This window comes from Podarcis cretensis (assembly GCF_951804945.1).
Source record: "Podarcis cretensis genome assembly, chromosome: 7".
NCBI lineage: Eukaryota > Metazoa > Chordata > Lepidosauria > Squamata > Lacertidae > Podarcis > Podarcis cretensis.
Genome location: NC_137176.1, coordinates 93,113,166 through 93,135,849, shown reverse-complemented (window position 1 = coordinate 93,135,849; position 22,684 = coordinate 93,113,166). Strand labels below are relative to the sequence as shown.

Sequence of the window (22,684 nt, the reverse complement as noted above, 5' to 3'; positions counted from 1 at the left end):
AAGGCCCTTTCCACCTGGCCTAGGGGGCGGGGCCCACACTCACCCGCCCTACAAAAGAGGCTGCTGGGAGACCAGAGGGACATCGCTATGCCTGACAACAAACCCTAACTATTGTTTGTTTGTGTTAAATATGCATTCTGTAGCTGACCTCCTTTGTAATGTTTTATTTCAAAATCTTTCAGATAATATTTTTGTTTCCTGTTAATGATGTTGCTTTGACTGTATGCTTTATATTTGGCTTTCTTCAGAAATGTTTGATTCTGGATTGTTTTATTGATGTTGGTAAACGGCGTTTCCGTGTGCGGCTCTGGCTCGCCAGAGCAGTGATGTCACGCTGGCCACGTGACCCGGAAGTGTCTCCGGACAGCGCTGGCCCCTGGCCTCTTAAGTGAGATGGGTGCACAACCCCAGAGTCTGTCAAGACTGGCCCGTACGGGCAGGGGTACCTTTACCTTTTTTAAGATGCTGGGTGGCGCTGTGGGTTAAAGCCTCAGCGCCTAGGACTTGCCGATCGAAAGGTCGGCGGTTCGAATCCCTGCGTCAGGGTGCGCTCCCGCTGCTCGGTCCCAGCGCCTGCCAACCTAGCAGTTCGAAAGCACCTCCGGGTGCAAGTAGATAAATAGGGACCGCTTACCAGCGGGAAGGTAAACGGCGTTTCCGTGTGTGACTCTGGCTCGCCAGAGCAGCGATGTCATGCTGGCCACGTGACCCGGAAGTGTCTCCGGACAGCGCTGGCCCCTGGCCTCTTAAGTGAGATGGGCGCACAACCCCAGAGTCTGTCAAGACTGGCCCGTATGGGCAGGGGTACCTTTACCTTTACCTTTACTAAACTGCTGTGAGGTTTTTCTTAAAGTGATATAGAAATGAAATGAATAATAATAATAATAAAAGAACTAGCAAATAATGTGCAAGTTTTTCAGATTTTGCAATGAATAATACCTTCTTAAACCAGATATCAAGGGACTCCTTTACTTTTTAGATACCAGATTTGTTTGTGCTGTATGATTGTACAGAATCACAGAGTTCCAAGGGACCCTGAAGGCCATCTAGCCCAGCCCCCAGCAATGCAGGATCCCATACATGAATCAAACCTGCAGCCTTGGTGTTATCAGCACCTGACTCTAACCAACTGAGCTATGCAGGCTCCCCCCCCCCTCCTGATTGCATATCTGTCCCCAGGCTGCCTGAAACAGCATGCAAATACTCCGTCTTTTTCATTTCATTGATAAACGAAGCTTTCTTCATTTCCTGGTGTGTGCAATGGGGCATAATGTGAAGGGTAAACATGTATTCGTAACAGATGCCCATATGGACTCCAGTCCTTGCACCTGTTGTGTGTGCTGGCAGTTGTGGATCAAGTAATACGACCTTTAATCAAAGGAGAGAGTCTGAAACAAACACAAGCCTGATTAGAAGAAGGGCGTGCAATTCTGGTTTCAACATCTTCCTGTTTGGGGGAGTTGAAGAGCATAAAACCAGGACTGCCTGAGAGCTCCAGAACTCGTTTGGAAGCAGAGAGGAAACGTTTTGGAGAAAAACACTTCTGGTTGCTGATCCCAGCACAGAGAAGCAAGGTAAGTTTTGTGAGCCGATTTGAGGTTTTCTACAATTGAGTGGTTTAAATTTTATGAAATGAATAAAATTGGAAGGGAGGTGCCTCATTGGGTGTGATACCTGAAGCCCAGAATATCCCCCGTCTCCCAAAGAAAGTCCACAGCTTAGAGCATCTTTACAGTACTAATTTAACTTTCAAGACTTTGTTCTAAAATTCCAGAAAATTATGGGTAGTATTACTCTGAGTAGACACATTGAAATAAATGAGAATGGCCAAGAATTTTTTTAATGCTTTATTGAAATTAAAAAGAACAAACAAAAGGCTTATCCAGAAGAAAGAGAAGAAAATGGTAATATTTGTTATTTCGCATCACAATATGTTCTTCTTGAGTTTCTAACGGCTTCTCACCACCCCATCATGCACCTACCACTTAGTCTATCTAGCACACTATTTTTTTCGTTTTCTTTTGTTAATTTTCATCAATATTGTATTCTCTTACAATTATCTATCATACCATCATATCATTCAATTGTTCCATGCTGAGATAAACATAGTTGGCTACCACCCTATATTTTTGGAGGCATCTTAAAAAGTCTGTTAGGGACCCCCAGTGAGGCCCATTGCCAGAGGAACTGCCTCCTGCATGTTTAAGCATCTTTGCAGCTTGTCCTTCTTGTCACGGGACAGCAGTCCAAAGTGTTCATTGCCTTGTGGTCGGGAAGCCAGGCAGCGATAGCAAAACAGGCAGTGTTTGCTCTTGGTCACGAATGGTGTCCTGCCAACCTCATGGTTCAGGCAAGAGATCCCCAAGCACACAAAATCCAGATCTTTCATACATTTACCTGTATGCCTGCAGTTTCACTGGTTCCGTGTTCCCCCATCTTATCTCCTCATCAGCAGCGGTTTTTAGTTGCGTGGCGAGTTCCCTCCCCCCCCCCCAGTGGGAATAATGACACATGACACAATTATGAAGGTTAATGGGCTAAATAATTCCACAACTTTATTGGTTACGGGTGATGAGTGGTATTGGCTTAGGCATTGGTCCTAACCGACTATATCCGACTTCAGCCCGTCCGCTTGAAGTCCAAGAAGGGTCAACCACCAGTAGGGGGAGTCCTGCTGATGCACATCAACTAGGAACTCCCCCGGGGTCACCGCTAGGGGGCGTGCCTTAGGCCCTCACCTCCCTAGGCTTCGGCCACGGCCACGCCCCCCGGAATCCTTTATTGGATATGTCCTTCAATATGTGGGGCAGGTGATGGCATTACCTCCCCTCTTCCATCTACAGAGCAATACCAATGCCTAACCGTCCATACCAGAGAGTTGTGACGATTTGCTACGGGGTAGGTGAAAACCAAGTGGCTGGTGCCAATTTGCCAAGTGGAAAAAATTCCTACCAGGCCCCTCAATGGTGACCAACCAAGATCCATAGCAAGGTCAAGGAACGAAAACCTTATAGGGCAGGAGAAGCAGGAACAGCTGGCAGGTGGGGAAAGAGGGAGGGCCGTACCTGTGTTAAATAGGGCAGGCCACACCCCCAGAGCCATCCGATTGGCTGGCCAGGGGGTGACGCGGCTGGGGATTCCCCCAATCGCGTGGGGGCTCCATGCAAGTGGTGGGGGCGTGACGCCCGCAACCCCACCTCCTCTGCAGGGCGGAAGTGGCTTTATCAGCACCACGGGCTCACCAACTCCTCTGTCTCCTGCCCCACCCTTTCAACAGTTTGCCCCAGGTTCCCTATTTCCCTTGTCACCTCACCACAGATTTAATCACACTCAACTGACTTCCCCAAACTTCTTCTTGTGGGCTCTTTCAGGCTGACTTTTGAAAAGTGCATCTTCTTTAGCAGGTACCCAAATCTTCCTGTTAATGCAAGTATTATGTACTGAGTTGAATAGGATCCAGAATCCAGCAGTCTGATTGGTCCACAGGAGCCACCCAATCCAGCTCCAGGTGGAAGTGAATCCACAACCTGATTGGCCTACAGGAGAATCGCGGAATTAGCCAATCACGTGTGGCCCATTGTGTAAATAATGTACAGTGGTACCTCGGGTTAAGTACCTAATTCATTCTGGAGGTCCGTTCTTAACCTGAAACTGTTCTTAACCTGAAGCACCACTGTAGCTAATGGGGCCTCGCACTGCTGCCGCGCCACCGGAGCACAATTTCTGTTCTCATCCTGAAGCAAAGTTCTTAACCTGAAGCGCTATTTCTGGGCTAGCGGAGTCTGTAACCTGAAGCATCTGTAACCTGAAGTGTATGTAACCCGAGGTACCACTGTATATAAAGCAGACATTCGGGGGGAACTTCCATTGCTCTTCACCACTATGAGCTGAATGTTGTTATTGTTGTTTAGTCGTTTAGTCGTGTCCGCCTCTTCGTGACCCCCTGGACCAGAGCACGCCAGGCCCTCCTGTCTTCCACTGCCTCCCTCATGCTGGTAACTTCAAGAACACTGTCCCACCATCTCGTCCTCTGCCGTCCCCTTCTCCTTGTGCCCTCCATCTTTCCCAACATCAGGGTCTTTTCCAGGGAGTCTTCTCTTCTCATGAGGTGGCCAAAGTCTTGGAGCCTCAGCTTCACGATCTGTCTTTCCAGTGAGCACTCAGGGCTGATTTCCTTCAGAATGGAGAGGTTGAATAAAGAACGGATAGCTGAATAAAGAGCATAAAATCCACTCTGGACTCCGAGTATATTTCAGCAAGTTTCGCCATTCATAATTTCCCAGCACTCTCTCCAAACTCTCTCTCCCCCTCACCCTGTTTCCATGCTGACAAGGAACACTCTCCCATATCCTTGCCGTTTCTAGCCAGCAAGTCTCATGACCCACCCAAAGACCTCCTCTGAGCATTCCTGGCTGGCTCTGAGCCCACCTTCCCCATTATTATTTTTTATTTTCCTGGGGCTCAGGGGGAGGCAGACCCCCATGGCTCCAGCACAGACCCCTCCCTCACTGCTGTCTCCCCTCCACTCCTTCCAGAATGCTCCTCACCTGGATTTCGATCCTGACCCTGGCGCTCCTGGCAGGCAGTGGGGACGCCCAGAGCTGCAAGCCTGAGCTGCAAGGCACTGGTAAGAGCTTCCAAAGGGGGCTGGTCTGTGGGTCAGACCCAAATGCAAATGATACCTCTCCAGAAGCACCCCTATTCACCCCAAACCAGTGATCTCTTTTTTAAAGAAATATTTTTATTAAAGATTTTCTTGGTTTACAGAAGTATGTGCAATCTCTCTCTCTCTCTCTCTCTCTCTCTCTCTCTTTTCTTCAAGTAACATTTTTTTTACAAATCTGTTTCATTTGTTGAGACATTAGGAAGAAAAGGGGGAAAGGGGTGGGAAGTGGGTGGGGGTGGGGTCGGGTGGCAATGTTTCTAGTTTCCTTAATATATGTGGGGTTTTGTGTCAGTGGGGCTTATGCAGGTTCTCTGCTGTTCGCTTGTGTTCCTTTGGTGGTGAGTGAGGTTGGGGTTGGCCAAGGTGTGGCTGTTCATTTGTGGTTGGCTGGGGTGGTCTTTGTTTTCGTGTGTGAGTGGGGTGGGTGGGTGTTTTGGGTCAGCTTAGCCATATTGATTTGTATGCTGTCGGTGGATTTTTGTCATTGTCTTGTTGGGCTGTGTATGTGATGAAGGGGAACCATACCGGGGTGAAGGCGTCTTCTTCTATTTGTCCCCGTGTCAGTTTCAGTTTATTAGTTAATTCTTCTAGTAAGCTGTTTCCCATACTACTTGGTACCATCGGTCCAGGCTTACTCCTGACAGGTCTCTCCAGTGTCTGGTTATGGTGTTTCTGGCTGCTGAAAGTAGGTGGGTTATGAGTTCTTTGTGGTGTAAGTGGGCATTATTGTCTTGGAAGATGTTTAGTAGGCCCAATTCTGGGGTGATTTCTAATACTTGCTTAGTTATTTTACATACAAACCAGTGACCTCTAAGCTGCTGTTGTGACAGTGAAAGTTGGGAGCCATCTTACCTAGTGAGAACATCGCATATTAAGATTGCAATTAGTTATCCGAAGGGTTCAGACCTGACAAGTTGTGATGGGGGAACAACATCTCCCCTCCACTGCCCCCATCCAGCAGATTCCTCCCTTTATGCATTGGGACTGAGGCTCTTCCATCCCCAGGCAGAGGAGAGGATGCAGCACTGAGGGGGCTGCTGTTTCCAAGAGACATCCTGATGGTGCAGCCTCTAGAGCTCAGCATCAGCAGCCCATTGCTCAGCGGGACACCCCCAAAAATGGGTCTGGGGAGGCCATGAACAATGCCATCCTTGGATATCAATGCCAAGGTTGGAGAGGACCGGTCTCAGCATGTTCAGTGTGCTTTCATACTCAGTACCAAGATGGCCCTCGTAGGACTATATTCTACACTATCCTTCAAGACTGCTTGGGAAAAGGAGAGGGAACTGGTGTACATTTATATTTCCCATTTGCCCAATGTGACCTTCAGTCTGGTAGCTCATTCCTTCAGGGGAAGTGAGGGTGAATGTGCTATGAGGTATACAAGGATGACAGGAGATCAACACACTCTTGAAATCTCCAACATCATGTTTAGATGTAACCTCTTTGTTGTCACTGCAATTTTGTCCTGCCCTTACACTGCACAAGGGACTCGGGTGGTGCTGTGGGTTAAACCACTGAGCCTAGGACTTGCCAATCAGAAGGTCGGCGGTTCGAATCCCCGCAACGGGGTGAGCTCCCGTTGCTCGGTCCCTGCTCCTTCCAACCTAGCAATTTGAAAGCACATCAAAGTGCAAGTAGATAAATAGGTACCACTCCGGCAGGAAGGTAAACGGCGTTTCCGTGCGCTGCTCTGGTTCGCCTGAAGCGGCTCAGTCATGCTGGCCACATGACCCGGAAGCTGTACGCCGGCTCCCTTGGCCAATAAAGCGAGATGAGTGCCGCAACCCCAGAGTCGGCCACAACTGGACCTAATGGTCAGGGGTCACTTTACCTTTACACTGCACAATGACAACCCCCGTTTTATCCTCACAAGAGCCCTGCGAGGTGTGTCAGGCTGAAGGAGAAAGGACCAAACTCAGCCTCTGGCTCTCAGCACCACCAGCTTCTTGCAGGACTGGGCTTCCCCCAAAATGCAGGGAGGTGGGAAGAGGGCATGAACATTGGCCTCCTTTGATAGCCATTCCAAGGGTGCAGAAGGCCCGTTTCTGAGCTTGTTCAGCTTACTTTTCTACCAAGGTAGTTTAAAAGCCTTTAAACACTGCAGAGCCTCACCTCTTGGTTGGAGGGCCATGAAAAATCGAAATCTGGAAATGCAACTATTTTAATATCAGTGTGGCAGTATTCCTCCCTCTTCTGTTGCAGCTTCTTTGATCACTGAAAGTGGGTCTCCTGAAGGGCTTTGCAAAGCTTCCCCCGGTCTCTTGTCCAGAAGGGAGCTTCCATGGAGGCTGTATAAGTCTCTAACCATTTATTCTCCCTCCATCTCCTTCCCATCATGCTCCAGCTCACAACTTGGCCAAAGGCCGCCCAGCCTTCCAGTCCTCCATCTACCAACATGAGATTTTTACTGGCGCAAAAAACGCTGTGGATGGAAATTGTGACGGGTTCTTCGCCGGAGGCTCCTGCACCCACACTAATCAAGACCAGGATCCCTGGTGGTACGTGGACCTGGGCAACCAGTATGCCATCTCGGCCGTGGTGGTGAAAAACCGTCAGGGCTGCTGCAGTGAGAGACTCCTGGGAGCCCAGATCCATGTAGGAGACTCCGTGGTTGACCATGGCAAGTCCAACCCCCTGTAAGTTTCATTTCCCCCAACCTCCATCCTGCCCCCTTTACAAGGGTGGGACAGGGACAGTGACCAAAGATGGAAAAAGTGGGTGGTGGTAATTTTGTAGTAATTAATCTGGACTACAATGAAAGGTAGTGATTGTTATGAAGGAGTGTATCCACCCCCATCGTTCTGCCCGGACACTGAGGTCCAGCTCCAAGGGTCTTCTGGCAGTTCCCTCACCAGGAACCAGGCAGAGGGCCTTCATGGTGGTGACGCCCTCCCTGTGGAACGCCCTCCCATCAGATGTCAAGGAAATAAACAACTACAGTGGTACCTCGGGTTAAGAACTTAATTCGTTCTGGAGGTCCTTTCTTAACCTGAAACTGTTCTTAACCTGAAGCACCACTTTAGCTAATGGGGCCTCCCGCTGCTGCTGCGCCGCAATTTCTGTTCTCAGTCTGAAGCAAAGTTCTTAACCTGAGGTACTATTTCTGGGTTAGCGGAGTCTGTAACCTGAAGCGTCTGTAACCTGAAGCGTCTGTAACCTGAGGTACCACTGTATCTGGCTTTTAGAAGACATCTGTAGGCAGACCTGTATAGGGAAGTGTCAGGGAACTGCCATCGGAGCCAGAGACGGAGGGAAGGCTCCAGAGCGATGCCGGAGAGGGTCCCAGCAGGGAGAGAGGCAGCCCATCTGCTGGGGAAGGAAATCAACGTAACACCAGGAGAGAAGGGGGGCAGATGGGGGAATTGGAGAGAAGGCTCCAGGACTCTTCACCGGAGACTAGTGGGGAGAGCACGGGTCCTCCGCTGCCCACACCCTCCCTGCGCAGAAGACTTCCGCGCAGGGAGAGTAGGAGGAGACTTGGCGTCAAAGAACTTCTGTGCTGGAAGAAGTTTAAGAAACGCCCACTGACAGATTCTGCCAGCGATTGAGACAGCCACGGATGGGTGGCTGTCCGGACAGAAAGGGTTCACCCAGGTAACTCAGCCAGGTGTGGCGAGGACTTACGCACGAGCAACCCCCTAGAACCATTACAGGAAGATATTAATGTCTGATGTTTTATTGTATTTTTAATATTTTGTTGGAAGCTGCCCAGATGGGCGGGGTATAAATAAATCATCATCATCATTATAAACACCAGGGAGGCCAGCTTTTGGGGGAGACTGGGCATCACCCTTTGACTGGGATCATGAGGAATAGCATATATTTAGGGATGTATTTCTTCACAGTTTAGATGGAGATTCCACATTAAACCCACCCTAAAACTGACACTCTCTCTCTCTCTCTCTCTCTCTCTCGCTCTCGCTCTCTCTCTGCAGCTGTGGGACCATCACAGACACCAGCCTTGGCTCTGTCAGCACCTTGTATTGCAACTGGCTCAAGGGCCGCTATGTGAGCGTCAACATCCCGGGAAGGGCCGAATACTTGACCTTGTGCGAGGTGGAGGTCTATGGCACCAAGGCACAAGACAGAGTGCTAGGGATCAGCACCTGTGGGTGGTGGCTTTTTGATTGTTTCAGGGGTGAGGGGATTTCATAGATTTTGTATCTCCAATAAATGCCCATTGAGCAGGATTCCTTCATCTCTCCCTTTTGCTTCTTGAGCCCCGAAAACCAAGAGAGTCTGTGGCTTTGCCTGTGCCAGAAAGCAGCCATTGCAGCACCAATCTTTCTCACGCATTATCATTTATTTGTATGTATCAGGCACCTCCTTATAGAGATTGTCCAAGTGGCATTATATATCTACATAGATCCCTTCAGCCCCCAAGTATGCAGATTAAACAAGAGGGGAAACAGGCAGAACTGCAGTAGGGAAGAAAGAACAGAATATCGGTCTTATAACAAATTACTCACCCCAAAGACCCCTCCATAACCTAGCACTGGCTCAAAATACTTGTAACAACAACAACAACAACAACAACAATTTATACCCCGCCTATCTGGCTGAGTTTCCCCAGCCACTCTGGGTGGTTTCTAATCAAGTGTTAAAAACAATACAGCCTTAAATATTAAAAACTTCCCTAAACAGGGCTGCCTTCAGATGTCTTCTAAATGTCAGGTAGTTGTTTATCTCTTTGACATCTGATAGAAGGGCGTTCCACAGGGCGGGTGCCACCACCGAGAAGGCCCTCTGCCTGGTTCCCTGTAACCTTACTTCTCTCGGTGAGGGAACCACCAGAAGGCGCTCGGAGCTGGACCTCAGTGTCCGGCTAGATGGTGGTGGTGGAGACGCTCCTTCAGGGATACTGGGCAGAGGCCGTTTAGGGCTTTAAAGGTCAGCACCAACACTTTGAATTGTGCTTGGAAACGTACTGGGAGCCAATGTAGGTCTTTCAGGACCGGTGTTATGTGGTCTTGGCAGCCGCTCCTACTCACCAGTCTATCTGCCGCATTCTGGATTAATTGAAGTTTCTGGGTTACCTTCAAAGGTAGCCCCACGTAGAGCACATTGCAGTAGTCCAAGCGGGAGATAACTAGAGCATGCACCACTCTGGCCAGACAGTCCGCAGGTAGGTAGGGTCTTAGCCTGCGTACCAGGTGGAGCTGGTAGACATGCGCCCTGGAGACAGAATTGACCTGCGCCTCCATGGACAGCTGTGAGTCCAAAATGACTCCCAGGCTGCACACCTGGTCCTTCAGGGACACAGTTACCCCATTCAGGACCAGGGAATCCTCCACACCTGCCCGCCTCCTGTCCCCCCAAAACAGTACTTCTGTCTTGTCAGGATTCAACCTCAATCTGTTGGCCACCATCCATCCTCCAACTCCCTCCAGACACTCACACAGGACCTTCACCGCCTTTACTTGTTCTGGTTTAAAAGAGAGGTAGAGCTGGGTGTCATCTGCATACTGTTACCCAAACATGAAGGATTTGTATCCTAACCTCCTTACACGAATGTCTGATTCAGATATCCAAACAGTGGCACCTGCAAACATATGAATCTCTGGGAGAATGGCTCTCATTATTTGCCCTTCCCCTCCCCAAAGAGAACAGTTGGACCCCCAACTGTACTTAAACCTCAAATTTCCAATAGTTAGCTAGCTCACAAGTGCCAGTGGGCCCCCCAATTTGCTCCTCAGGGATCAGCTATATGGCTCGCTGGATATGGACCTAAAGAATGGGCCAGAGATTTCTGTGCTCGGTTGGTATAGGATTTCAAAGGGCTGAGCAGGTACAGGAGGCACAGATCTCTGAACCCTGACTTTGTGTTCCATTAGGCTTCAAAATCGGATATACCCACACGCTCCCCTTTTCTCTTTTCTTTTAGCAAGGGTTTGTGTTACATGATCATGGACTCCTTTACCTATTTGTAAAAAGTAAAGGGAACCCTGACCATTAGGTCCAGTCGTGGCTGCCTCTGGGGTTGCGGCGCTCATCTTGCTTTATTGGCCAAGGGAGCCGGCGTACAGCTTCCGGGTCATGTGGCCAGCATGACTAAGCCACTTCTGGCGAACCAGAGCAGTGCACGGAAACGCCATGTACCTTCCTGCTGGAGTGGTACCTATTTATCTACTTGCACTTTGACGTGCTTTTGAACTGCTAGGTTGGCAGGAGCAGGGACTGAGCAACGGGAGCTCACCCTGTCATGGGGATTCGAACTGCCGACCTTCTGATCAGCAAGTCTTAGGCTCAGTGGTTTAACCCACAGCATCACCCATGTCCCCCTTACCTATTTGTAGCCAGTGTTAAAAGAATTCTAGCGTGCCCTAAGTACACAAGGTAACTGCGCATACATAAGCACATAAACCACGTGTCTGAAACAGAGAGCAATACAGAAGCCACATTTACCCCCTAGTTCAGTGTTTCCCAACCTTGGGCCTCCAGATGTTTTTGGCCTACAACTCCCATCATCCCTAGCTAGCAAGACCAGTGGTCAGGGTTGATGGGAATTGTAGTTCAAAAACAGCTGGAGGCCCAAGGTTGGGAAACACTGTCCTAGTTAACATTGGAGACCCTCTCAAGTCACGTAGCAGGAAAACCTGAATGGGCCTCCACTGCAAGTATTGATTAAGAGCAGAGCTGTCAAAGGAGCATACTCAGTGTACGAAGAAGGGATCATGACAATGAGTTTGGGAGCCAAGGTGGCCACCATTTTTAAGAATGTCTCAAACAGGCTAGAAAGGTGGCTTCTGGTTCTGCTCTGCCTTAAGGGAGGCAGCTCCCATGAGAGTGGGAAATCGTTGGCAAAGGAAAAACAAGGATGATTGAGGGTAATTACCCTTGCAAATCCCCCCCCCCCAGCGACAGGGGGGATGGGCTTCACTTGTTGTTCACCTCGGTACCTGGCTCTCACTCTGGCATGGAATGTGGGGGGCAGGGAGGCACTGAGTGCAAAAGCATTTCGCCTGTCAAAAACCCTCCAACGCCGCCATTCAGAAGCAGAGGTTCTCCTGTTAATTAGAGCTTAATTGGACTAAAGTACTGGTGCATGCTGGAAGATGAGATCACAAACTGCGGAACAAAATGAACTGCAAGGACTTTAAGGTTTGAACTTGAGATAAGACGTGGGGGGGACGGGAGCCTATGGTTTCTTTATTTAAAGTTTTCTTCTCTAAATTTATGATTTGGCAACCCTCCTCTGGATGTTAGTTCAGATTATATTCGTCCATGCGAGGATGGAAGAAATTGGATTATAAATATGGAATATAGCATCAAATGGAACTATGCGTGTAAAAAAAGGGGAAAAGAAAGGGAAGTTCTATTTTGCAGAAGGTTTACGATGGAAACTTAGAGCTGACTCTTCCCCATCCTTTATTATTTATGGAGTGAACTGAATAATGCTAAGAGGACTTAGAATTTAATTTAATTGAAAGTATAATTGCTCATTTATCTTCAGTTGGAAGGAAGGAGGAAAGGAGCCTGTGAGCTGCTAAGGAACTGATAAGGTTCTTTATTGAGTCATCTGCAGTTCAACAGACCACTCTTCTTCCCAGACTGAGAGGAAACATTGTGAAAAAATGTTGTTTATTAGGACAGAGTGACTTTTGCAGCTGTTGTTAATGTTGCAAAACAATGAAGCATGGGACTGAGCAATGGAAATTTCTGGAACAACAATGGGATATCAGCTCTACCCAAGGCATGATGGATAACAGCAACAACCCGGGGAAAGAAAGACATAACATCTTACAGGGACAGGAAGAAATACCATGGACAGAATAACTGCCACACACAGGAAGAACAAGGATAGAGTCTGAGTTCCTCACTTGTAGTTTTATAAATCATTTAATGTGTCAACATGAACAGAAGTTATTAATAAAGTGGTACCTCTGGTTGTGAATGGGCCCGTTCGCAACATGAAAAGAATGCAACCCACAGCGGCGTTTCTGCACATGCGCGGGTTGCGATTCACCACTTATGCACATGTGCGTGATGTCATTTTGCACTTCTGCACATGCGCATGTGCGAGCAGCGAAACCCGGAAGTAACCCTTTCTGGTTTTTTTGGGTCACCGCAGGACGTAACCTGAAAGAACATAACATGAAGCGGACATAACATGAGGTATGACTGTATTGCAGTTGTTGAATAAGGGATTGTTAAGATTTTGGAATGCAGAAATAAAGAAATCTATCAGATCAGCACGTGGGGGGGCACTTTATCTAAATTATTTAATTCGGTATTTGAAAGATTGGTACTAATAATTGTATTATAAATTGGTATTGTTATAATGAGGCTATTATTGGATTGTAACCGAAAACTAATAAAAATATATATTTTAAAAAAACAGGCTAGAAAGGGCCATTACCCAGGTATTTTGTTTTTCAGGCTGGAAAATAAGTTGGAAAAACATGAACTTCGTGCAAACTCTGTTGCATTACAATGTCTCCGTTACAAGTTCTTAAGATTTAATGGGGGGGGGGCTGCACACTTTGCTCTGGGCTCCTCAGCTCCTTGAAAGTGAGGGGCAGGAAGAGACTCTGTTACAACATATCCAACAAGATGCCTTGTTTCCTCTTACCTGGCTGTGGCCTCTGTTTGTTTTTCTCTCTTTTTTTTAATAGTATTTATTCAAATTTTAAAGATTACAAAGATACAAAAAATAAAAGGACAAAACCCCCCCCCAAAAAACCAGAAAAACAGAAAAAATACAAACAATTGATTTAAAAAAAAAAAAAAACCAGATCAAACCTTTACATAACTTTCTTTCCTTTGCTTATTTCCTTGACCTCCTCACACCTCCCTTTTTGTATTCTAGTTCAATTAGATGTTTCAGCAAATCCTTCCCAGCTTTGTTTTTATCCTAATAATTTATCTTAATATACTGTAATTCTCGTCTTTCACCAATTAAAAAATCAATTTTAACCTAGTCCTTTATATCATTTCTGCTAAAACCACATTACTTCATTCCAACAACCTTCTAACATTCCTTAATTTTGCAATGTTTCTGTAGATAAACTTTAATTTTTTTCCAATCTTCTTCCACCAACTCTTCACCTTGGTCTCGGATTCTGCCAGTCATTTCCGCCAGTTCCATATAGTCCATCACTTGCATCTGCCATTCATCCCGGGTGGGTAAATCTTGTGTCTTCCAATACTTTGCGATGAGTATTCTTGCTGCTGTTGTTGCATACATAAAGAAAGTTCTGTCCTTCTTTGGCACCAATTGGCCGACCATGCCCAGGAGAAAGGCCTCTGGTTTCTTCAGGAAGGTATATTTAAATACCTTTTTCATTTCATTATAGATCATCTCCCAGAAAGTCTTAATCCTTGGGCATGTCCACCAAAGGCGAAAGAATGTACCTTCAGTCTCATTACATTTCCAACATTTATTATCGGGCAGATGATAGATTTTTGCAAGCTTGACTGGTGTCATGTACCACCTGTATATCATTTTCATTATATTATCTCTTAAGGCATTACATGCCGTAAACTTCATACCTGTGGTCCATAACTGTTCCCAGTCAGCTATCATAATGTTATGTCCAACATTTTGTGCCCATTTTATCATAACAGATTTCACCATTTCATCCTGAGTATTCCATTTCAACAGCAAGTTATACATTCTTGACAAGTTCTTAGTTTTAGGATCTTGTTTGTTTTTCTCTGATGGGTAGCAGACCTTGATTGGGATATGGGCTGTTAAAGCCAACCCCATTATTATTTTTTACAACATTCGGCTGTCTGAAGCAGTGTCCAAATACTCTGCCTCTTTTATTTCATGTAATAAAAATAGCTTTCTTCAGTTCCTGGTAAGTGCAACATCTTCATAGTTATCAGATTATGCGTAAACACTGTCACCGAGTGTGCTGGTCAGCAATTGTAGAGTTCAAAGTTGGAGTTAACTCTTGATTAGCAAAAAGGGAAACGGGTGGCGCTGTGGGTTAAACCACAGAGCCTAGGACTTGCCGATCAGAAGGTCAGCTGTTTGAATCCCCGCGACGGGGTGAGCTCCCATTGTTTGGTCCCTGCTCCTGCCAACCTAGCAGTTCGAAAGCACGTCCAAGTGCAAGTAGATAAATAGGTACCACTCCGACGGGAAGGTAAACGGTGTTTCCGTGCGCTGCTCTGGTTCGCCAGAAGTGGCTTAGTCATGCTGGCCACATGACCCAGAAGCTGTACGCCAGCTCCCTCGGCCAGTAAAGCGAGATGAGCGCCGCAACCCCAGAGTTGGCCACAACTGGACCTAATGGTCAGGGGTCCCTTTACCTTGATTAGCAAAAGCAAGATTTGGCTGAATGCCAGGCCCAATCAGCAGAGAGGCAGCTCATTCCTGGTGATCTTACTCCATGAACATCAGTAGCAGAGATTCAAAGTCCCCACCCCCTCACAGCCGTAGAAGTCCCCACCTCTCCAGGGCTTTTCCCAAGCAATGAGAGACTTCTCCCGTGTGAAGCCAACATCTCCTCCGCCCTTTTCATCCCTCTTCTGGTTATGCTTGTCTCAGCAGAAGGGGGAGACACCCATGACTCTTCAGCAGCCTGACTCAACTCTGCCTCTTGGCCTCACTCCTCTCCTGCCTCAGCTTCTGCCTCTAAGTCTGGACTTCTCTCTGCCACAGACTCTTCCTGCTCACCAAACCCTGTTACCTCTTCAGCTTCCAACATCTCCTCTACTCAGTCTTCTCCCTCTGACCACTTCTCATTGTCCCATCACCATTCCCTGGGCTCTGAGCCTTCTTCCCCTGGTGGTTCTCCAGCTGGTTCCTCCCACCATTCCTGTGCATCCAACCAGTCCATGACAAACACGTATTAATACTGGACACACATACAAATTCCAGCAAAAGATCTTGGTCCTCCCAAAGCTGTTGTTGAATACCTACGAGGGCTGGGCATGCATGTGGGCTCAGATGCACACCTTGTAGCAGTTGAGGGCATCAAGATAAACTTCTCACCTGCCCATAAATATGCAACTTCTTCCTTGCTCTTGGCTGTTGGCTGTTGTGGATTAAGTAATACAACCCTTAACAAAATGTTATTTCCTCTTGGGAGAGAGTCAGCAACCACATAAGCCCAGTTGGAAGGAGGATACGGAAACCTGATCTTGATGGGCTCAATCCTGGTATCAACATCTCTCCGATTGGCTGGGTAATTCTGAGCCAGGCAGGAGCTGCCCCTTCAGAAGAGGATAAAACCAGGACAGCCAAATAGACGATCCAGAACTCAGGTGGAAGCAAGGAAGTCTCTGAGCCAGTTTGGGGGAAAGAACCTGTGGCTGCTGACCCATCAGGAAGGACAACAGAGACTTCTGCTGACCCCAAGAAAGAAAGCCAAAGTGAGTTGGGGGAACTCATTGGATGTGATGTCTGAAGTCCAGAGCTTGAATGGGCATATCTATACTGGATGTTCAATCTGGTTTGAAACCAATATAACTTACAAGGATTTGAGTCCAGAAAAAAAGTATTTTTTGAAGGCAGGCTAGAAGTCTGTTAGGTATTTCTATTCCTCTGGAGAGGGACAGTTCTTATGGGAGTTAAGCAAGAAGGAACTTTGTTGTTGTTTAGTCATTTAGTCGTGTCCAACTATTCGTGATCCCATGGACCAGAGCACGCCGGGTCCTCCTGTCTTCCACTGCCTCCCGCAGTTTGGTCAAACTAAGAAGGAACTAGAATAAAGCAATACTTCTTTAGCAATCCCTTGTAGATGATTAAGATTGTCTTCCATGAACATGGTCTTCACAGTTGAGTCCGCCAGTGGTTGTGGAGGCCAATTCTGGATCCACATGTCCTTCCACAGTGGGGACACTGATCACAATGAGGGTTTGCCAAGCGTGCCTTCCTCTTAGCATGTTTCTCCCTTTCGTCCTGAGTTTGTGCTTCTTCAAAGTGTAGTGTAGACATGCCAGACTGTCTGCTGGCGATCCCAGTTTACCTGCCTGCCTTGTCTTTAACCTTATTCTCTCTTAGGCCTCTTAGGGCTATCAGCTAACCTTCTCTCTTGGTCCAGCACCCTTGATCTGCCCCCTTAAACAGAGGATTTGCCTCCTCCACCCATGCTATCAAGGAGGACTGAGCACAAACACCACTTGCCTTAAAATGCTCCTGGCCATTTGAGGAAGGTCAGGAGAGCCCTTGATTCATCCAAAGGCCACCTCTTAGAATTCCTAGCCAGCTTTGAGCCCACCTTCTTCGTGTTCCTGGTGCAAAAGGGAGGCAGAGACTCCTATGGCTTCAGCAATGGCTCCTCCTCACGGCTGTCTCCATTCCCCGCTTGCAGGATGCTCATCACCTGGACTTGGCTCCTGGCCCTGGCGCTCCTGGCAGCACGTGGGGACGCCAGGAACTGCATGTATGAATGGCAAAGTGGTAAGAGCTGCTAAGGGAGGGCTTACCTGTGGGTCACACCCCAACCCAAGTGATACTTCTCCCCACCACCACCAAAGCATTCCTATTCCTCCCCAAACTGGTGACATCTCATCTAGTGGGGAAATCAAATTCATTCATGGAAAAGTAGTTAACCAAAGGCTTACAGTTACAGGTAGGTAGCCGTGTTGGTCTGCCGTAGTGGAAACAAAATAAAAAAATTCATTTCAGTAGCACCTTAGAGACCAACAAAGTTTGTTCTTGGAATGAGCTTTTGTGTGCATGCACACTTCTTCAGGGACGCAGGTGGCGCTGTGGGTTAAAGCCTCAGCGCCTAGGACTTGCCGATCGAAAGGTCGGCGGTTCGAATCCCTGCGGCGGGGTGTGCTCCCGCTGCTCGGTCCCAGCGCCTGCCAACCTAGCAGTTCGAAAGCACCTCCGGGTGCAAGTAGATAAATAGGGACCGCTTACCAGCGGGAAGGTAAACGGCGTTTCCGTGTGCGGCTCTGGCTCGCCAGAGCAGCGATGTCACGCTGGCCACGTGACCCGGAAGTGTCTCAGGACAGCGCTGGCCCCTGGCCTCTTAAGTGAGATGGGCGCACAACCCCAGAGTCTGTCAAGACTGGCCCGTACGGGCAGGGGTACCTTTACCTTTACCTTTACACTTCTTCAGAGACACTGAAACAGAAGTCACCAGACCCTTGTATATAGTGAGAGGGTGACCCCACTCAGAAGGGTGGTGGGAATGGGTGATTGGCTTATAGGTGTGATAAACCTGCTAATGACTTCTGTTTCAGTGTATCTGAAGAAGTGCATGCACACGAAAGCTCATACCAATAACAAACTTAGCTGGTCTCTAAGGTGCTCCTGGAAGGAATTTTTTAATTTTGTTTTGACACAGGCTTACTGGTAGTGATGAGATTTCATGCCGGGGACTGGCAGGAGGCTGCTGAGTGTGTGCCAGGGGAAGAGGGACTGGTGCCTAACTTAGGAGAAGGGGAGGAGGTGAGTGATTTGGGAGGAACTGTTCCCACCAGGAGGCAAGAGTTGGAGGCAGTTGCTGTTGCTGCAATCGATCCCTAAAGTGCGGACCTGGAAATACCTACTAAGGTGCTCAACTGGCACGCCTAGGTCTCCAGAGCTGCAGCAGCAACCGTGTTCTCTTTGATAATAAAGAGTTAACCATCTGTCATGTGCATTCCTTTGGTTGGGAAGGGCCCCATCCAGCAGATTCCTCCCTTTATGTGTTCAGACTGAGGCTCTTCCATCCCCAGGGAGAGGAGTGGGTGAAGCAGTGAGGTGGCTGCTGTTTCCAAGAGACACCCTGATGGCGCTGTCTCCAGCTCTCAGAACCACCAACCCATTGCATAACTGGGCGCCCTCAAAAATGGGTCTGGGGAGAGGGAAGGCCATGACTATTGCCATCCTTTGACATCAATGCCAAGGTTGGAGAGGACCGGTCTCTGAGCATGTTCATACTCAGTACCAAGATGGCCCTCGTAGGACTATATTCTGCATTATCCTTCAAGACTGCTTGGGGAGAAGGAGGGGGAACTGGTGCACTTTTACATTTCCGATTTGCCCAATGCGACCTCTAGCTTGGTAGAGGTGAAATGGGGGTGAAGGTGCTGGGAGATACTCAAGGATGGCAGAAGATCAACACACTCTTGAAATCAACAACACGTTCAGATGTAATTTTCATTGGGAGTAAATGAGCGCAACCTCTTTGTTGTCACTGCGATTTTGTCCTGCCCTTACACTGCACAATGACAACCCCCGTTTTATCCTCACAAGAGCCCTGCGAGGTGTGTCAGGCTGAAGGAGAAAGGACCAAACTCAGCCTCTGGCTCTCAGCACCACCAGCTTCTTGCAGGACTGGGCTTCCCCCAAAATGCAGGGAGGTGGGAAGAGGGCATGAACATTGGCCTCCTTTGATAGCCATTCCAAGGTTGCAGAAGGCCCGTCTCTGAGCTTGTTCAGCTTACTTTTCTACCAAGGTAGTTTAAAAGCCTTTAAACACCGCAGAGCCTCACCTCTTGGTTGGAGGGCCATGAAAAATCGAAATCTGGAAATGCAACTATTTTAATATCAGTGTGGCAGTATTCCTCCCTCTTCTGTTGCAGCTTCTTTGATCACTGAAAGTGGGTCTCCTGAAGGGCTTTTCAAAGCTTCCCCGGGTCTCTTGTCCAGAAGGGAGCTTCCATGGAGGCTGTATAAGTCTCTAACCATTTATTCTCCCTCCATCTCCTTCCCATCATGCTCCAGCTCACAACTTGGCCAAAGGCCGCCCAGCCTTCCAGTCCTCCATCTACCGACATGAGATTTTTACAGGAGGAATCAAAGCTGTGGACGGGAATTGTGACGGGACCTTCAGCTCTGGCTCCTGCACCCACACACAGAAGGAAAGGGACCCCTGGTGGTACGTGGACCTGGGCTATGAGTATGCCATCTCGGCCGTGGTGGTGAGAAACCGCCAGGACTGCTGCGGCAACAGACTCCGGGGAGCTGAGATCCGTGTGGGCAACAATATGGCTCACCGTAGCAAATCCAACACCCTGTAAGTTCCATTTCCCACACCCTCAATCCCTGTAACAAATGTTAGGTTTCTGTTACGCCACTGTGCAGTGTTTGGAGTCACAAGACTCTGTTTACATTCCAGACTCTTGGAAGTCTCACGAGAGATGGATGTTGATGTTACTGGTTTCCTGTTTCTTTGTTTCGGTTGGTTCTCTGCCTTTCACAGAGAGCAGATGCATATTCTTTTCTGTCCTGCGTAGTTAGAAATAAAATGTAGCGATGTAGCACATATTTCGACTCCTTCTGCTGTCCGGGTACTCTGCGGAATGGGGGGATGTGCCTGAAGCCTCATCAAAGGCTTAGGTCGTTAATCACCATCGGAGGAGATTCTGAAGACACAACCGAAGGACTAGCTCGGTCGTACAGAGATTCCGACAACAAAGACACCCCAGAATACATCCAATATAATTTGATGTATGTCAGGAACTGGTGTCAGGAGTAGGTCAGCAATTTTGTAAAAAACCACCACGGTCATTGAAGTTAACACTCTCTCTCTCTCTCTCTCTCTCTCTCTCTCTCTCTCATATATTTATTTGATTTTACAAATATAATTTTGCAGCAAAATCATTTACAAATCCATATAAAGAGATTTATCTGAATCTCATGACATCCCCTGCCCCCTCCATGGGTCTAATGCCAGCACTTGCAACTGCACATCAATCCATTATCCACATTTTATGTCCATCTATTTATCCATAATCTTTGTTACCTTACAAGTAAGATTAAAATCCTGCTAATGTTTCCATTTGCTAACAATGCTCTCTTCAATAAATTATAAATTTTCCCCAATTTTTTTAAAAAAGTTCTTGTCCTCTTGGTTCCTGAGCGTTCCACTTTTATTCAAAGAACCAAGAAAACACAGGCCTGGTGATCTCAGGAACTCTGCCCAGTAGGTCTTGCCCTAAGGAGGCAATTGCGAGGACTGAAGGTCCCTGATTTCCCACAGTCCCCTCCACTCCAGGGTTTTCCCCAAGCAATTGGAGACTGCATCTGTGCACAACCAATCTCTCCTCTGCTCTTTTCATTTCTCTGTGTGTTCTGGGAGACCAAGGGGGGGGGAGCTGGTTGCAGGAGGAGGGGGAGACACCTGGATTCTCCCACAGCCGGCCTCATCTGTCTCCTAGGCCCCTCCTCTCCTGCCTCTGAGTCTGGACTTCTCTCTGCCACAGCCTCTTCCTGCTCACAAAATCCTGTTGCCTCTTCAGTTTCCAACACCTCCTCCTCCTGCTCCCAGTCTGCTCCCTCTTCTCTCTGTCCCCATGTATCATTGTCCCACCACCAGTCCCCTGACCCTGACCCTTCTTCCCCTGGGGGTTCCCTCGGGGGTTCTCCAGCTGATGTATCCCACCGCTTTTCTGCATCCAGCCAGTCCATGGCAGATATGTGGACTGATGACATCTTAAGAGTTCCAATTTGTAGTCAAAATTAGGGAGTAGGAGAAATCGAGGGTTCTGCCTCCTTTTTAAACCATGCTCTTCTGGGCGGAACAGTGACTCTGGTCCCCGTTTGGGGCTGGGAACAGAGACGGAACAAGCAGGTGGTAGTTATTTTGGAATATTTAGTCTAGACTACAATGACAGGTAGCAGCAACATTCGCGAATGATATGAGATCCACCCAGGAGGCCAGAATTAGAGGGAGAGCGCATTGTTGTGGTATCATTAGAAACACTGTAAGTTTAGGAGTGCATTTCTCCACAGCCTAGGCTGGAGATTCCACATGGATCCCACCCTACAGGTGACTTTCTTTCTCTCCCTGCAGCTGTGGGACCATCACAGACACCAGCAGTGGAACCATCAGTGTCTTCAACTGTGATTGGCTCAAGGGCCGCTATGTGAGTGTCCAGATCCCTGACCTTGAAGAGTACTTGACCTTGTGTGAGGTAGAGGTCTATGGCACCAAGGCAGAAGACCAGTGCTAGAGGTCCACACCTTTGAGGGGAGGGCAAAAGTGATGAAACTGATGTTGTTTCTCCAATAAATTTTCATTGAGTGGGCTTCCTTCGTCTCTTCAGTTGACTTATTGGGCCCTGAAAACCCAGAGAGTCTAGGATTTTGCCTGTGCCAGAGAGAAGCGACTGCAGCATTAATCAGTTTCATTCATCCTTGTTCATTGTATGGCTTTTGATCATGATAGCTATGGGATCTACAGACTCAGAAACAGTCTATCAGATTCTTTTCTTTTTTGTGAAATATTTTTATTGGTTTTTGCAAGAACAAATTTAAAATAATGAAGAGAAAAAACTTTTACCATGTCCATATATGAGATTCTCTGAATCTCTCTGCTTCCCCCATCCCCTGCATGGGTCCTTAAAATAATTTTTCTCAGACTACATATTGTGGGAATGTTCAGGGATGCGGGAGAGGATTTATTGTCTGATTATAGCCTTTCCAACTTGTGTTAACAAGTTCACAATTTAGCAGAGTAACATTCCCCCTTTTAAACTTGCAGCAGATGCATTTGCTCAGGCTTGCTGAAGCCTCTATAATAACTGTTCTGGAATTTTCCCCTTATTCCCTCATAAAAGATAAGACACGACACAGTCTTCTATAAAAGTATAAAAAGAGTTTACTCACACATCATTCTGTTCACAATCGGATCCCAAAAGGCAGACTTAGCTTAGAAAAGTAACATACACCTGGAAACTATCTCATAAGAAGACAGTCCCTTTGTCCTCTCTTGGCTGGAAGCATCTTTAGCTAAGCAGATGTTGCTTCTTCGATGCATGTAGTCAGAGAGAGAGAGAGAGAGAGATGGCTACCCTGCCCTGTGCTTTTGTCGTTACCTGCACAGGTGAGGCCACACCCACCTCTAGTCACATGCAGAGGAAGTCTGTCCCAGCCCAGAAGGAAACAGGAAGTTTACCTGTTGGCTGGACAAACATTCTTCCCCATGTGTAAACATGTTCACTCTAGGAATGTTGTACTTGACTGCTCTTGTGTTTAACATCCCACACATATCATTACGTTCTCCACAGCTTTCATCTCTCTAAATTATCCGTGTCTTTTGTTTCTCTACAAGTTATTTTTAAAGTCCAGCTAACGCTTTTATTTGTTTACAATGGTCTCCTCAGTAAGTTATGAATTTC

At 47.6% G+C, this 22,684-nt stretch overlaps 1 protein-coding gene and 1 long non-coding RNA gene across 3 annotated transcripts in view; one reads left to right on the top strand and one right to left on the bottom strand.

Annotated features, from left to right (window-relative positions):
- LOC307220574 overlaps positions 1–22,684 on the bottom strand; it is a 214,764-nt gene that overhangs the window by 156,184 nt on the left and 35,896 nt on the right. The window lies entirely within an intron of this gene.
- LOC307220526 (fucolectin-like) lies at positions 1,342–21,532 on the top strand. 2 transcript variants are annotated; one of them, XM_079984542.1, is made up of 5 exons: positions 1,342–1,574; positions 4,536–4,627; positions 7,014–7,305; positions 8,605–8,731; positions 21,485–21,532. In XM_079984542.1, the coding sequence occupies exons 2-5, from the start codon at positions 4,537–4,539 to the stop codon at positions 21,515–21,517; spliced, it is 543 nt and encodes a 180-aa protein (XP_079840668.1). In that variant the 5' UTR covers positions 1,342–1,574; position 4,536; the 3' UTR covers positions 21,518–21,532. The 2 variants fall into 2 exon arrangements, with proteins under 2 accessions (XP_079840668.1, XP_079840667.1); XM_079984541.1 differs by lacking the exon at positions 21,485–21,532 and having other exon boundaries at positions 1,345–1,574; positions 8,605–8,867.

What these genes read in the sequence shown, in the direction of transcription:
- LOC307220526 (XM_079984541.1), top strand. Translation starts at nt 4,537, where the DNA reads ATGCTCCTCACCTGGATTTCGATCCTGACCCTGGCGCTCCTGGCAGGC. An exon ending in GCCTGAGCTGCAAGGCACTG is followed by an intron (nt 4,628 to 7,013) that starts GTAAGAGCTTCC and finishes ATCATGCTCCAG; the next exon opens with CTCACAACTTGGCCAAAGGC. An exon ending in CATGGCAAGTCCAACCCCCT is followed by an intron (nt 7,306 to 8,604) that starts GTAAGTTTCATT and finishes CTCTCTCTGCAG; the next exon opens with CTGTGGGACCATCACAGACA.